This window comes from Nannobrachium achirus, assembly GCF_963921795.1.
Source record: "Nannobrachium achirus genome assembly, chromosome: 21".
In the NCBI taxonomy this organism is placed as follows: domain Eukaryota; kingdom Metazoa; phylum Chordata; class Actinopteri; order Myctophiformes; family Myctophidae; genus Nannobrachium; species Nannobrachium achirus.
The window spans coordinates 48,796,715-48,811,357 of NC_137828.1; the positions used below are offsets into that span (position 1 = coordinate 48,796,715).

Consider the following 14,643-nt stretch of genomic DNA (forward strand, 5'->3'; position numbering starts at 1 on the left):
TGGTGTGAGTAATCAATAGAAAAAAAGTCATTTTGGGGGTGAACTACTCCTTTAATGAAATGCATAGAGAGAGGGTGAGGGGGGTGGAGAGAAAGAGAGACGGGTAGCAGGGAGGAAGGTTGACTAGTAAACAGGAAATCGGTGAAACTTGCCTGGTTCTCAAACAGTATAAGTACCAGTAAGACTCCCTAATCGGGAGATAAGCGACCGTTGGTCGCTTATCTCCACAAATAGGCCAAAAGTTTGTTTTACCAATTATCAAGACATACGGGCAGTTGACAGTTTGCCATGGTTACTCATTGAAGTTGAATCTCCATATATGGAGATAACCTACGCATCACACTAAGTCTGACCTCACCAGCCCATATTTGGGCATGAGCAACTTATGTCTCCATATATGGAGATATGATGACATCACACAGTCCTCAGCCGATGATGTGACGTGATGTCATACAATACACAAACGAGCCCTACAGTATAAAGGGGCAATTCTTGCCAGGAAAGAAGCATTTCTTCGACTCAGACCTTATCGCCAGGGTTGGCTTATAGCAGCTGTCGGTAGGACCATATATGGATTCTGTTAGTGTGGATCTCCTAACAGGGCATCATCTGGGATACAATCCCTTTTATGCCCATATATGGAGATCCCTAACAGAATCCCTTTCATGCCCATATATGGAGATCCCTAACAGAATCCCTTTTATGCCCATATATGGAGATCCCTAACAGCATCCCTTTTATGCCCATATATGGAGATCACTAACAGCTAACAGAATCCCTTTTATGCCCATATATGGAGATCCCTAACAGAATCCCTTTTATGCCCATATATGGAGATCCCTAACAGAATCCCTTTTATGCCCATATATGGAGATCCCTAACAGAATCCCTTTTATGCCCATATATGGAGATCCCTAACAGAATCCCTTGTATGCCCATATATGGAGATCCCTAACATAATCCCTTTTATGCCCATATATGGAGATCCCTAACAGAATCCCTTTTATGCCCATATATTATGGAGAAATCCCTGCTCTGAGTATCTGACATCAGTTTGATGTCACCTGTTTATGCCCATATATGGAGATCCCTGCTCTGCGTATCTGGTTGCTACGGTAAACAGTTGGTTGCTAGGGTAAAAAAACATGGTTGCTATGGTAAACAGTTGGTTGCTAGGGTAAACAGTTGGTTGTAAAACCATGGTTGCTAAGGTGGTTGCTAACGTACACTAACAGACCAGCAACAACAGACTGTTGCCACAGCAACGTACACAAAGGTTTGTGTACACATGTGGTGTGATGTCATACTGATGCGGAGATATGAGCAGGGCAAAGGTGTGACGTGTGACGTGTGACCGACGGACGGACGGACGGCCGGTGGAGGTTTTCATAGTAAACTGCTCCCTGACGGTCGCAATAAACAAAATAAAAATCACACCTAAGAGAGTATTATGTGTTAATTTCATTAAGCGTCCCGCGAAGCTTGGCCAATGTGACCCTGGGCGTACAACAAACTTTGAACACTTTGTGCCAAGATGTAGGCCAGATGTAGGCCACGCTCCAGAGCCTGGACAAAGCCAGATGTTGGAGCTTAGCTCCTTACAGGAGCACCGCTCAGAAACATGGTATCTTTGAGCGGTGCTAGCTGCTCCAATCTTCATCATCATCAGCACCGCTCACTTCACACTGGTGTGATTTCCTTTAAAACCTAACAAAAAGTTAGAAAAGAAAAATACACAGTCCTTTTATGCCAGCTTGCGCCTTGCGACACAGAGAACGCTGAGGGGAAAGTATTGTGAAATCTAATAATTCACACTTGTTTTATTACCAATAATTAGAGATGTTGGCATACTGTGGCGTCTAGGTGGCTGACGATCTGTAGACCAGCTTTGCAAACTGGTAAAAATAAAATAAAAAGGAACTGATAAAAAAAAAAGTACACCAGGTTAGTTCCATTGATCCAAGCATGAATACAATAAATTGATTGATCAATAAACATGCCCTGAAAATGCACACAGCCTGAGCCCACCCATCTGACCACTGAAGGGGGCCCAGAAAAGGTTGCGAACCACTGCCTCAGAGGAGAATATAAGCGGTGTGACCCTCACAATAAAATTACAATGAAATCTGGGAAGGAATCATATTTCCGGAGCAACAGACTCACAGAGATGAAGGAACAAAGAAAAGACTCAATTCTGTTGTAATGTAAAACATGGTGTTGTACTGAGAGAGAGAGAGAGAGAGAGAGAGAGAGAGAGAGAGAGAGAGAGAGAGAGAGAGAGAGAGAGAGAGAGAGAGAGAGAGAGAGAGAGAGAGAGAGAGACGTTAATGTAAAGAGTCTGTGGAGGTTTCCCGCCTTTCTTTCATGATTCCCTCCTCAGAGAATAGGCTCTGTAGTGTGTGTGTGTGTGTGTACACGCACATGTGTGCTGCAAGGGTGCCTTGATTAGTGTTCTACGGGTCAAGTTACAGAATGAGGAAAGCTTAAAGCAATGTGTGTGTGTAGGTTTGTGTGTGTGTACATTCAATCCCCCCAGGTTTAGATGAGCAGGGCAAAGCAAGTATGCATGCAGAGGTAGATTTTCGGGGGTTCCAGCCCCCCCTCCTATCTGGACCAAAACCATGTGTGGAGCCGCTCTTCCTCTGTAACTCACAATGGTTCAGGCCATTATGCCCCCCCCCTCCCAGTTGATGTGAATGGTACAGCCTGTGCTCTGCAGATAGATTTGGTATGGACTCTAAGAACCATTTGCAGGTTGACCCCTCGGCACAGTCAAACTGGAACACACCGGCTTTTGGGATTCTCAGCTTGGCTGCATTAGGACTGTGTTGCGTTTTTGCTGGATTGAAGCTACCTTGAAATGGATTGTGTTGGATTTGATGGGAATGGAGGTGCCTGAGGGGGTGAACTGGCGCAGCACTGCATGAAATAGAAGTTCCAACAGGTTTTGAGAACTTGGAAAAAATACACTTCATTCGCCTCATCCCGCCAGTGAGGTGTTCAAATGGAGGAACAAATGTAGGGGCAAAATTAAACAAGCGCTCATGGAAAAGTGGACATATTTGAAGTCTTAATTGAAATCCACGCCGGGGCCAGATCTGACCTGCACTGGTCTGCAATGACCATGAGTGTAGTTCCTTCTCATAGACGGAGGTAAGATCGCCACAAGGAACTAGAGTGGAAGTTAAGATGAGAGAGAGATGGAGCATTATGCCTGATTTGTAGTTCTTTGCATGGCGGTATCGCAATGGAATGGCTAATGTGTGACGCGTTGAGAGCTTGTAGATCGTCTGATTTTGCATTCAGTTGGAGAGGATGGTTAAATGATGGAGTGAGTGATGGGGAGGAAAGAGGTGTGGAAACAAGAGATGGAGAGATACAGTGCTGGGGTCCCTCCAGGATTGATGGCATTCGCACGTTTTGCAGTGGCTTTCACTAAAGAATCCAAAGGAACATGTTGGGTTTTTGTGCCTCTTTGAAAAATTGCAGTTGTAATTGAAAATGACAACGCAGCAGCAAAAGTGTCGTTGTTTGAAACAGACATATTCCAGAGAGCGGGAAATAGTTTCCTTCATCCTCTCCCTCTCTCCTTCACCGCTGCTTTACTTTCTTTTGCACTCATCCAATGTCTCTTTGTTTTTTCGCCACCCCTCTACTCTCCAAACTTTTCTCTGATGCTCTTCCATGCTTTATTATTTTTTTTCTCTCTCTCACACCATATATGTCTCTCTCCTTCCTGTACCCCCCTCCCTCCTCTCTCTCTCTCTCTCTCTCTCTCTCTCTCTCTCTCTGTCTCTCAGGGGTTTATTTAGACTAAGTCTAATGTGCACCATTCATCTTAACAGTGTTGTGACAGCAGCACTGAAACACATTGTGTATCGGTTTACCTCTGGCTGTGGATGTGATGCATGCACATACGCACGCACGCACGCACGCACGCACGCACGCACGCACGCACGCACACAACACACACAAAAAAGGCCCTACTGGGAATGCATGTCATGTGTATACCAGCTGCTATGAACTGGGAGATCCGGAACGAGTCTAGGTCTACCGCGCTGGGACATACATAGACAGTGGAAGAGAGAGACAGACAGTTTTTTTTTACTGCCATCACTAGTTCACTACTTGTTGTGACCAGTGCTTTCTATCTAGGTAGAGAGAGGGAGAAATGGAGGAGGGAGGTGGTACCAGAGAAGCAGGGAGGAAGAGGGAGAGGAAGAGCAAAAGGGAGAAGGGCAAGGAGAGAGAGGGGGGTAGTGAGGAATAAAATGGAGGGAGAGAGAGAGATATATGGTCTGATCCCCTGATTGCCATAACATCCTGTTCACAGATCCTCTTTGATCCAACGCAAACAACCACTCTCGCTCGCTCGCTCGCACACACACACACACACACACACACACACACACACACACACACACACACACACACACACACACACACACACACACACACACACAGTAATCAGTGTATTATATGCCTTTGGTTAAAATGCCAAACAGAATGCCCTGCGAAGCTATGATGTATATGTGCGCGCGTGTGTGTTTACGTTGCTATCACAGACCAAGGAGACCGTTTCTCCCATGTAACATAAAGGAAATACATTCTCTACCAAACTGGCATGTCCGCATAGGCAACGCATCACAATGCGACATGTTGTGATCATCAATCTATCATCCCCATCCCAAACACTGTAGTCGTGAGAATAGCAGATCTGCAAGCTCACAACGCATCGCATTGACGTGTTGTGATCTTGTATCTGTGCTATTTTTCACTAGTTTGGGTCCTGCAGAGACCTCACATTTCTCTTTTGGGTCTTGAGCTAAAACGGTCGGGTACCACTTCTCAGATTCAGATTCAGATTTCTTTATTAACCATTGTGTAATACACATAGGAATTTGCTTTGGCATAATACATTTTTACGTAGTCACCACAGCTGCCATGGACAGCGCTATCTTGGACTGCATTAGAGGTCACTTTAGAATCAGGTATCATGGCTCCGTCTGTCCTTGCAAAATAAGACATACGATTAAGACGAGGGATATAACTTTGACTTGGCCCAGAAGGCAGTGGAAGTGATATTTCTTTGCAAAAAATGGCTCTATATTGGTCTAGCGCAGGGGTTTTCTAAGTGGGTGACGGGGCACCCTGGGGTGCCGTGATGGCAGTCCAGGGGTGCTGCGAGATCATTTGATAATATTTGGAATTTGTTTGGACACAAAAATATTTAGTATCATTTTAAACTTTAAGTACATAGTTATTTTCAGTCAGTTCTAACCAAAATGGCTGTTATCTCAATGTTTTCCTCACAACATAATCGCTAAAATATGCTAAAAATATAAGGTGCTGGGAGTGAAAATGATCAATATCGTCACTGTCAGGCAAAGACCTTGTATCTCCAAGTTTCAAAGGTGTATGTTTTTTGGTAAAATAAAAGCCCTACTTCATCATACAAAAGTGTCACACAAGTAGTGAAAATAGCAGATCTACAAGCACACAACGCCCGTCGGATGAAAAGAAATATTCATGGGGTGCCCTGAGACCAAAAGGTTTGGGAACCCGTGGTCTAGCGGTCCAGGCACCTAGGCTGATGTGTAGCCTGACAGCGCATCGCGGGTTCGAGTCCCGTTCCCGACGACCTTAGATGTGTGTCTCACCCCATCTCTCTCTCCCTTTTTCCTGTCTCTCTACTTAAGACTATAAATATATAAAAAAAAATAAGAAATTCCCTTAGTAATCATTACTTACTGAATGGCAGAGATGAGAGGAATAGGGTGTGAGAGAGAGAATGTGGGATGCACCTGTGTGGGGTGGAGTGAATCAGGTGTTGTAGAGAGAGAGAGAGGAGGAGTGGAGTGGACGGAGGAAAGAAAGACGAGATGGAAGGAGGTATAGTTTAATTCATCCCAGGTGTTCCTTTTGAAGTGGAAATGATAAGCAGCAGACTTCTGTGACTACAGCCAACACACACAGCATGCACGTCCACACTTTATCCAATGTATTCATTTCTGCTGGAACAGAGAGAGAAGAATGTGTGTGCTTTGTATTGACCGTGCGCTATGAGCAGCTGGATGGCTGTACAGTGTGTATTGCAGTTGTGTAAAGTAACTTAAGTACAATTTTGAGGTATTTTTTTTTTTACTTTACTTGGAGTATATCCAATTCTCAATACTTTTACTTCTACTCTACTACATCTCAGAACCAAATATTGTACTTTTACTCCGTTATAATTATTTGAAAACTTTAGCCATACTTGATTATTATGAAGGGTTCTTAGTTCGTTCCCGGGCTCCCCCAGAGTTGGTGTCGAAGTGTCCTTGAGCAATACTCTGAACCCCTAATTGCTCCCGGTGAGCAGGTTGGTGCCTTGCATGGTTTCCTCTGCCATCTGTGTGTGTGTGTGTGTGTGTGTGTGTGTGTGTGTGTGTGTGTGTGTGTGTGTGTGTGTGTGTGTGTGTGTGTGTGTGTGTGTGTGTGTGTGTGTGTGTGTGTGTGTGTGTGTGTGTGTGTGTGTGTGTGTGTGTGTGTGTGAATGAGTAATGTAATGCACAATCTTACTTGGATAAAGGCACCAAATGCACCATTTACCATTATTACAAAACATAAATTAACCACTTCAGCCCTATATACTTTCCGTCCATTTGAAAATAGCCTATCTATAAGCTCACAATGTGTTGCAATGCGACACATTATGAGCTTGTAGATCGGCTATTTTCAAAAGATTTTAGTACAACTTTCAAAATGGGTCATTCCACATAATGAGTACTTTCTACTTTACTTTAAGTACATTTTGATACCAATACACTTTTGTACTTTTACTCAAGTACATTTTGAATTCCGGACTTTTTACTACATTGCAGTGTTAACACATGAATACTTTTGCCACCACTGGTGTATTGTTCTAAATGTGACCGTGTTGTTGTGGGTTCCAGTGCCAGTACGTCCAACGTGGCCAAACTGGAGGAGATGGAACGTCTACTGAGAGAAGCACAACTGGAGAAGAACCGTCTGCTAGAACACAAGGTCACACGCGCACACACGCACACGCGCGCACACACACACACACACACACACACACACACACACACACACACACACACACACACACACACACACACACACACACACACACACACACACACACACACACACACACAGAGAGAGACACATATTCCACGGTCATTCCTGGAAATATTTTGAAGGGAGGAAAAAAAAGAAAAACGTTTCCAGTCCTGGAAAAGGTTTGGAATTTATCATAAAAAAATATTTGGCTAATATGCAATGATTTTGTTAATAAAAAACACGTTTTCCAAAACATGCATAACATTTCACGAAATATGTAACATAAGCTGTTTTTCACAGAACAGGCTCCGAAAAATGCAAGTTGCGATACCAAATTTCTAATGACGTGTACATGTTCCAACCCTCAGGAGATGGAGATGGAGGTGAGAAAGCAAGCCTTTGACGAGGAGAGGAGACGAAGGGAGGAGCTGGAGAAGCGACTGCAGGACGAGACGACCAGGAGACAGAAGCTCATCGACCGGGAGGTGAAGCTACGAGAAAAACAGAGGGCACAGGTGAGTGAGACGGAAGGACGGAGGGCTCTTAACGAGGATGAGGTTTAAACACTTAACTCCTCATTCACTGCCAGAGTAAATAAATAAATGATTCTCCCGCCCCAGCGATTTTTCCCGTTTTCCCTTACCTTTTCGAGTAGTCACAGAATATTTATCTCCGGTACGATCTCTGAGGTTTCTCTCTGAGGTTTCTGCCAGACAGCGACAAAATGGGATTTGCAACCTGCTGTCTGAACAAAGCCTTTTGAACCTGTCGTCTCCAGTCTCGGCCCCTGACCCGCTATCTGCCGGTGCGCAAAGACGACTTCGACCTGCGCTCCCACATCGATTCGGCGGGCCACAGTGCAGACACCTGCTTCCACCTGTCCATCACGGAGAAGACCTGTCGCGGATACCTGATCAAGATGGGAGGCAAGATCAAAACCTGGAAGAAGCGCTGGTTTGTCTTCGACCGCAACCGGCGCACGCTGTCCTACTTCGCAGGTAGGAGGGAACATAAGCGCACGCAAATCCAAATGTGCATGTGTTTATGTATGTTACATAAACACGCGCACACACACACACACACACACACACACACACACACACACACACACACACACACACACACACACACATTAAAAAGAAATACATTTGTGTTTTCTGTATCTGTCATTCAGCTCTTATGTAATGTGTTTGTGTTATTGTGTTTACCCCAGACAAGCATGAAGCCAAGCTCAAAGGGGTGATTTATTTCCAGGCCATTGAGGAAGTATATTACGACCACTTGAAGAACGCACACAAGGTATGTGAGAGTTTGAACGTATGACCAACTTTCTTTAGGCCAAGGAACCTTTAGCTGATAGAGATGAAACAGGGACCCCTACTACATGTTGTATAAAAGTGTGTTGCATATTATTCGTGTTTTTGTTTGTTTGTTGTCAACTGTTTTTCTCTTAATAATATTAAGAGGGTTAGGGTTCAACATATTATGTTGAAGTCATGTTAATGAGTATTTTCAGACATTTAACCACTCTCAATACTTAGTAAGCTTGAACTTTGCCACTTTACAAGTTGACATGATGCTGACCTTGATATTGACATGATACTGACTTGCAATATCCTCACGGCCCGTCAGTGGCACACATCCTAGAACAACTGCTCCAGGATATTTTTTTCCCTCTCCCATAACCTCTCTATCTCCCTCTTGATCTTTTCCTTTTCCACCCTCCCATCCTTCCTATAAACCTCCCCACCCTCCATTTTTCCTTTCTCCTTCCCACTCACCAGCTTCGACTGCTCTCTTCGCATTCAATCGGACTTTTTCACCATTTATCAGACGTTTGAATCCACGGGGTATCCACGGGGTATCCTGTTTCCGTGCACTTTGATGTACGCATGCGCCGATATCTGTCGCCTCGAATATTATATTCCCCTCACGGGAATCGAACCCAAGCCGTGGGTTTGTTGCATCTGTGCTCTACTGACTGAGCTAATGAACGGATGATGTGACTCCTTTTTTGTGCATTTATCTTTGACGTGGATAGTGCTGGAGACGTGCAGTGGGGTAGACGTGGATAGTGAGGGACTGAATATTTACTATTCTGTCCACAACGGCACATATCTCGGTAACGCGGCTGAGTGGGATTGAGCGCCGTTCCCACCGCTCGTCGTGGCAACTCGGCTCGCTAGCGCTCGCCTCGGTGGCAACTCACGGGGGTCATCGGCGCTCAATACCGCGCCGCTCCTTCGGGGTCTGTGGCGTGGAGCGTTACACCGGGGAACAGAGAATCCATGGCTTCTAGTTCGATGCTGGAATTCAGCTCAGTTTTTGTTATTGTGTACCTCTGAGGTTGACCACTAGATGTCGACATTTCACTACTAATCAAGCCACTGTTTCATTGTTTTGATCAACCATCCACTGTGAGATACCGGGATACCCAGAATTGAGTATCCGAGATACCAGACCATTCAAACACTTGAAAACACTTGATAATTTCTCATTCAATGCACTGAAATCATTCGAAACAGGTGTCCCACTTTCATTCCATCTTCATCCCTTTATCTACCGCCCCCCCCCCCACTCTCTCCGATCTACAAGCTCACAATGCCTCGCAATGTGACACGTTGTGAGCTTGTAGAACCGCCTATTTTCCTTTTTCTTGTAGGAAAATATTGTCTATTGACAAAGAAATATATTATACGGCACATTTCCAATGACATAGATCGAACCAATGTGCTGATTTCAGTTAACGTCAACTTACGAAAATAACCAAAACTTAACATTTTAGTTAAATAGAAGAACCAGTGGTGTATAAATTACAAATAGTATTTCCAATTTCCAATACTTTTACTTCTACTCCACTACGTCTCGGATCCAAATATTGTACTGTACGTTTACTCCACTACATTTATTTGAATTTCAAAACATACATTAACCACTTCAACCCTATATTCATTTCGGCCATTTGAAAATAGCCGATCTTCAAGCTCATAGCTTGTCAATCTGCTATTTTCAAAAGATTTTCATAAAATGGTATACATTTGAAAACGTGTGAAACGGGAGTTTCACAAGTACATACATTTGATGCCAATGCTTTTGTACTTTAAAGAACCTTCTTTCTTTCTCTCTCTCCCTCTCCCTGACAGAGCCCCAATCCCTCCCTGACCTTCAGCGTAAAGACTCATGACAGGGTCTATTACATGGTCGCTCCCTCTCCGGAAGCCATGAGGATCTGGATGGATGTGATCGTCACCGGCGCGGAGGGTTACACCCAGTTCATGGTGTAGTGCCGGGAACCGGCGCGGAGGGATATCGCCGATGCGAGCCTGGACTCATTTCCGACACCTGTGTCTTAACACATTTGCCGCCAGCCTTTTTTTGTGTTTTTTCAAAACCACAAGAGAGCGCTGTCTACACGTCTATCCGTTCCATTGAAAATGTTCTTTGGGCTGGTTGACACCTAGCCTAGCATAGCTACACTCTATCAACCCATGTTAACACGAGGGAGAATCGTCAACAACTTCCGCGTCGGGCGCTCCGTGCACACGATCCGTGCATGTGCTTGTAACGGTTAGCAAGCCGTCTTCCCACGCTCCTTTTTTTCCGAATGAAAATACGACTTAGAAGATAAAGAAGATATAAATGTTTATGTTTATAATGGAATCTAATAGGAATAATAACAAAGGCGACCCGGAACTGATCGCGCACTTCCGGTTTCCGGTTCAACCACTATGATCCACCAGTGGACGCAAACATAGGCTACAAACGTATGATTTCGGCAAGAAATTTGTTTTTTGAGTTGTTTTATAACTAAAAGTGCTTTTCTCGTCCACCTACGTCCGTGGCGGAAATGCCTAATTAATGACTCTCGCCATTCTACGTTGGTGGTAATTATGGCCTTTTTGGTTGACCTTTTCTATTTTTGTAATTGTTCGACTCATACGGATAGACGTGTCATCTGCATCAAGAGATTTACACACATGTCCTGGAGTGTGTAGAGAAGAGCAGCCTTGAGTAGACTGTGTTTCCCCTCAGTAATTGCTTTCACCTGCCTGCTGTACAAAATGGCCAGGGTTTGCAGTGTGTTGATCTAAGGCAGAATAAGATATTAGCTGAAATACCTATACTAGCTATAATAATAATAATATTTTTGGGCAATCTGGCTGGTTCCCTTGTGTCAAGGCAAAACAGCCTACCACCAAATAAGTCAGTTTTATTGGTCATCAAATAAGCCAACTGACATCAAGGTGCTTTGGACTAAATCCTAGAAATTTGTACAGCTAGGATCTTTTTATTTTTTATTTTAGTTTATTTCGATCTGCATCGACATAAAAAAAACATTTCACACTGTAATCCAACATTTCTTTCTGGTTGTTCGAAAAAGCATAGGCTGAAGCTCAAAGCTTATTTATGCCTATCCTTTCTACATGTGGTTTTAATATAGTAGACACAGACACGTATAGTAAGCTCTAGTGTACAGATGTGACTGACACCTCTAAAACCAGTGATACCAGTAATCAATTTTCGTTATAGATGGACTAATTTCTATCTATCCCCTTTCTATCACACCCTCAAAGACCCCTGGGGGTCCCCAGACCCCACCTTGAGGACCAGTGTTCTAAATCAGCAGTGTCTCACTTTTTCTCGCTGGAACTAGTTTTCTTGTGCCGTTGATTTTATTGTTTCGTAATTTACATTACAATGAACATTGTCTAGACGTATCTTTCACGGCATCATTGTCTGTTTCTTCTCAGACCAAATCTTGCTTTATTTTATTCTTCTACAAGGATTTATTTTTATGCCAGTGTGCCTTTGACCAGTGTCAATACTGAACTTGGTTTCAGATGCTTAGTATTACATTATGCTGACAGTACAATAGAAATCAATTAAATTAATAGTTCTGTATGTGTGATGGAAAAGGATCTGTGCATGTAACACTACACATTTGCCTGTGTAGTTGTTTTTCTAGATCAGAAGACACACCGTGCATTAGCATAAATGTTAATAATGAAAGACTATTTTTTAATATAATGTGATCATTGTTCCGCTCCAATTGCAGTTGCAGCTTCAGGAGAAACGTTACTGTCATCCTCAGGTCTTAAACTGTGTCATGTCATCGTTATGTATTTTGATCTGCATTGTATTGCTGAGACGTGCCTCTTATGCGTGTACTGTATAGGCAATTTTGTTTACTGACTTTGTCACATTCTGCGGATCCAAGGTGCTATCCTTCCATACCACACTAGATACATTCAGCCTATATTATTATTGCCTTGTTATACATTACACATTGAAACTAGTGCCTTTATCTACTAATCGAGTAAATATGTTGACAGTTTCATGTAAGATATGGAGGTTCATAGTTGCCACCATATCAATGACAGAGGCTGTTCGCCTATAAAATAACAGTATCAGATAGTTGCTTCCAACACATGGAATTACATGAGAAAGGACGCCGTCTTGTTTATTTTGACACAAAATTCTGATGTTCGTTTGTAAATGTGGTCTCCAAGTCGTAGTTCAATGAGAGATGGTGGTATGAGACATTCTCACAATGCTTGTACACTTTGTACAACCCTTTTCATATATTATTGATTGTTTTTTCACATGCTTATCATTGCTATTCCAAGTAGGGCTGTCACAGTTATTACATAATTGTCTAATCGCAATTATTTGACATAATCGCAATTATTTTGTGATAATCGTGATAATCGTTTACATGTTGAAAAATATTTATATATGTTCAAACATTAAAATAAATAGTGGAAATAGCAGATCTACAAGCTCACAACTTGTCTCCATGCGACGCGTTGTGAGCTTGTAGATCGGCTATTCCCATTATCAATGTTCTTTTTAAAGTGTAAAGTTGTCAAATATGTCCTTCATTTCTTTGAATATTTAGGTTTGAATATTTAGGTTATGTGTCATATCTACCTTCCATGTGCAACTTCAAAGCCTACAAGCCAAACAGAAAATGTTATTGTCAACGACAAAAACAATTAAATCGTCAATCGCAATTATTTGAGTGACAATTAATCGTCATGCAAAATGTCATAATCGTGACAGCCCTAATTCCAAGTATCCCAGGGTTGGATTTGCTGGGGGTATTGATATACTTTTGATTTTCCCCCTCTTTCATTCATTTTGCTGGCCGGTGGAAATATATTTTATCCGTGCTTCTGGTCAGACTGAATTTTATACATACATTTCCTTTTGTAGTTTGATAATATCACAATTTAACATTTTTTAATACAAAGATATATACAATATATGTTAACCACCTTAACGGCTCGCTTCGGGCTGACTCACAGGGCTCAAGTCCCCTTCTGATGGTGCACATGCCTTGTTTTAAATGTGTTATTTGTTTTTTAGCAGATGCGTCAATCTATTACAAGTTGGGAGTGAGAACTTAACTTCCGCATGCAGGGAGCGTTGAAAAATGATGCGTCCCATGGGAGTCCCAACGTGGCCAACACATTTGTCAGATTTTGTCCTCGGCTATGTCGTATGACTTGAGTGAGAATGTCTTTTTTTTTTTACATATCAAACGCTAACTAGATCTATCTGTATATATCTATTGGAAAGAAAACCCAGTGATTTAACAAAAAGGAGGGTTGAAATGGAAAAAGGTAATGTTGGTGTATAAAAGGGCCTCGTAGTATTGTAATGACATTTGAAATATCAGATAATGGAAGCCTATGGTACACAATGGACACCCCACAGAGTATCCCATTGATTGGCAGTTACTAACCATTATGCTTTCATTGCTTTGATTACCACGTCTCATTTTCACTGAATACTATCTTACATCAAGATGCCTGATCTCTACTGTATATCATTGAGAAGAGATTTGTAATATTACATTATTATTGTAAAAAATATGATGCCTTTCCTTTATTGGTAGTTTCTGTTGACTATGTCTTGCCCTTCACTAAGATTAGGCCTGTGTCAGACTCGCTGTGGGAGAAAGCCCACGCTCTTGATCTTCTGATTGACCAAAAATTATAGACCTAAATCATGCAGCGTATGATCTATTTTTTTAGATTATTTGGTCCTCTGAACAATCTTTTATATTATTATGAAAGGTGTATATTATTATGAAAGGTTTATCAAACTGAAAGGTCAGTTTTCAGACCAATGTTTCTTCAGGATGTACCAAACATGTAGTTACTTGTTCCCATCAGCAGAGGGGGCTGTTACATTGGACTGTTCCATGACATGACATTTCTTAATTTCAGAAGTTACATTGCTTTGTCCTTTTTTTTTTACTTGTATCATTCTGATCATAATATGCTATTTATGCTATAACAATGCATGTACCTTAATTTTTTATTTCCATAGGGACAATAAAAACAATATATATTTTACAATTTTTGTTTAATGTTTTTTTTTTTTTTTTTTTACTTCCACTCATGTTATCATTATGTGCTGCACATACACTTGAAGGGACAGCACACATAATGTAATCTGATAAAGAGCACACGTTTTGATTGCCTCTGAGTTTGGCCTAACCCGCAGAAAGAGAGAAGAGTGAATGAGATGAAGCATAGCTGCTCCAGTGCTCCTCTTGTCTTCTTGACG

General features: G+C 42.3%; 1 protein-coding gene across 6 annotated transcripts in view; it reads left to right on the top strand.

Annotated features, from left to right (window-relative positions):
- phldb2b (pleckstrin homology-like domain, family B, member 2b) overlaps window positions 1–14,401 on the top strand; it is a 70,196-nt gene extending 55,795 nt beyond the window's left edge. For 5 of the 6 annotated variants that reach the window (XM_080752190.1, XM_080752191.1, XM_080752193.1 and 2 more), the window contains 5 exons: window positions 6,936–7,026; window positions 7,434–7,580; window positions 7,844–8,063; window positions 8,279–8,364; window positions 10,209–14,401. In XM_080752190.1, coding sequence (XP_080608316.1) covers window positions 6,936–7,026; window positions 7,434–7,580; window positions 7,844–8,063; window positions 8,279–8,364; window positions 10,209–10,349 — 685 coding nt within the window. In that variant the 3' untranslated portion in view covers window positions 10,350–14,401. The remainder of the gene's footprint in view (window positions 1–6,935; window positions 7,027–7,433; window positions 7,581–7,843; window positions 8,064–8,278; window positions 8,365–10,208) is intronic. The other variant, XR_013963206.1, reaches the window with a different exon arrangement.
- The last annotated feature ends 242 nt before the right edge of the window (window positions 14,402–14,643 follow it).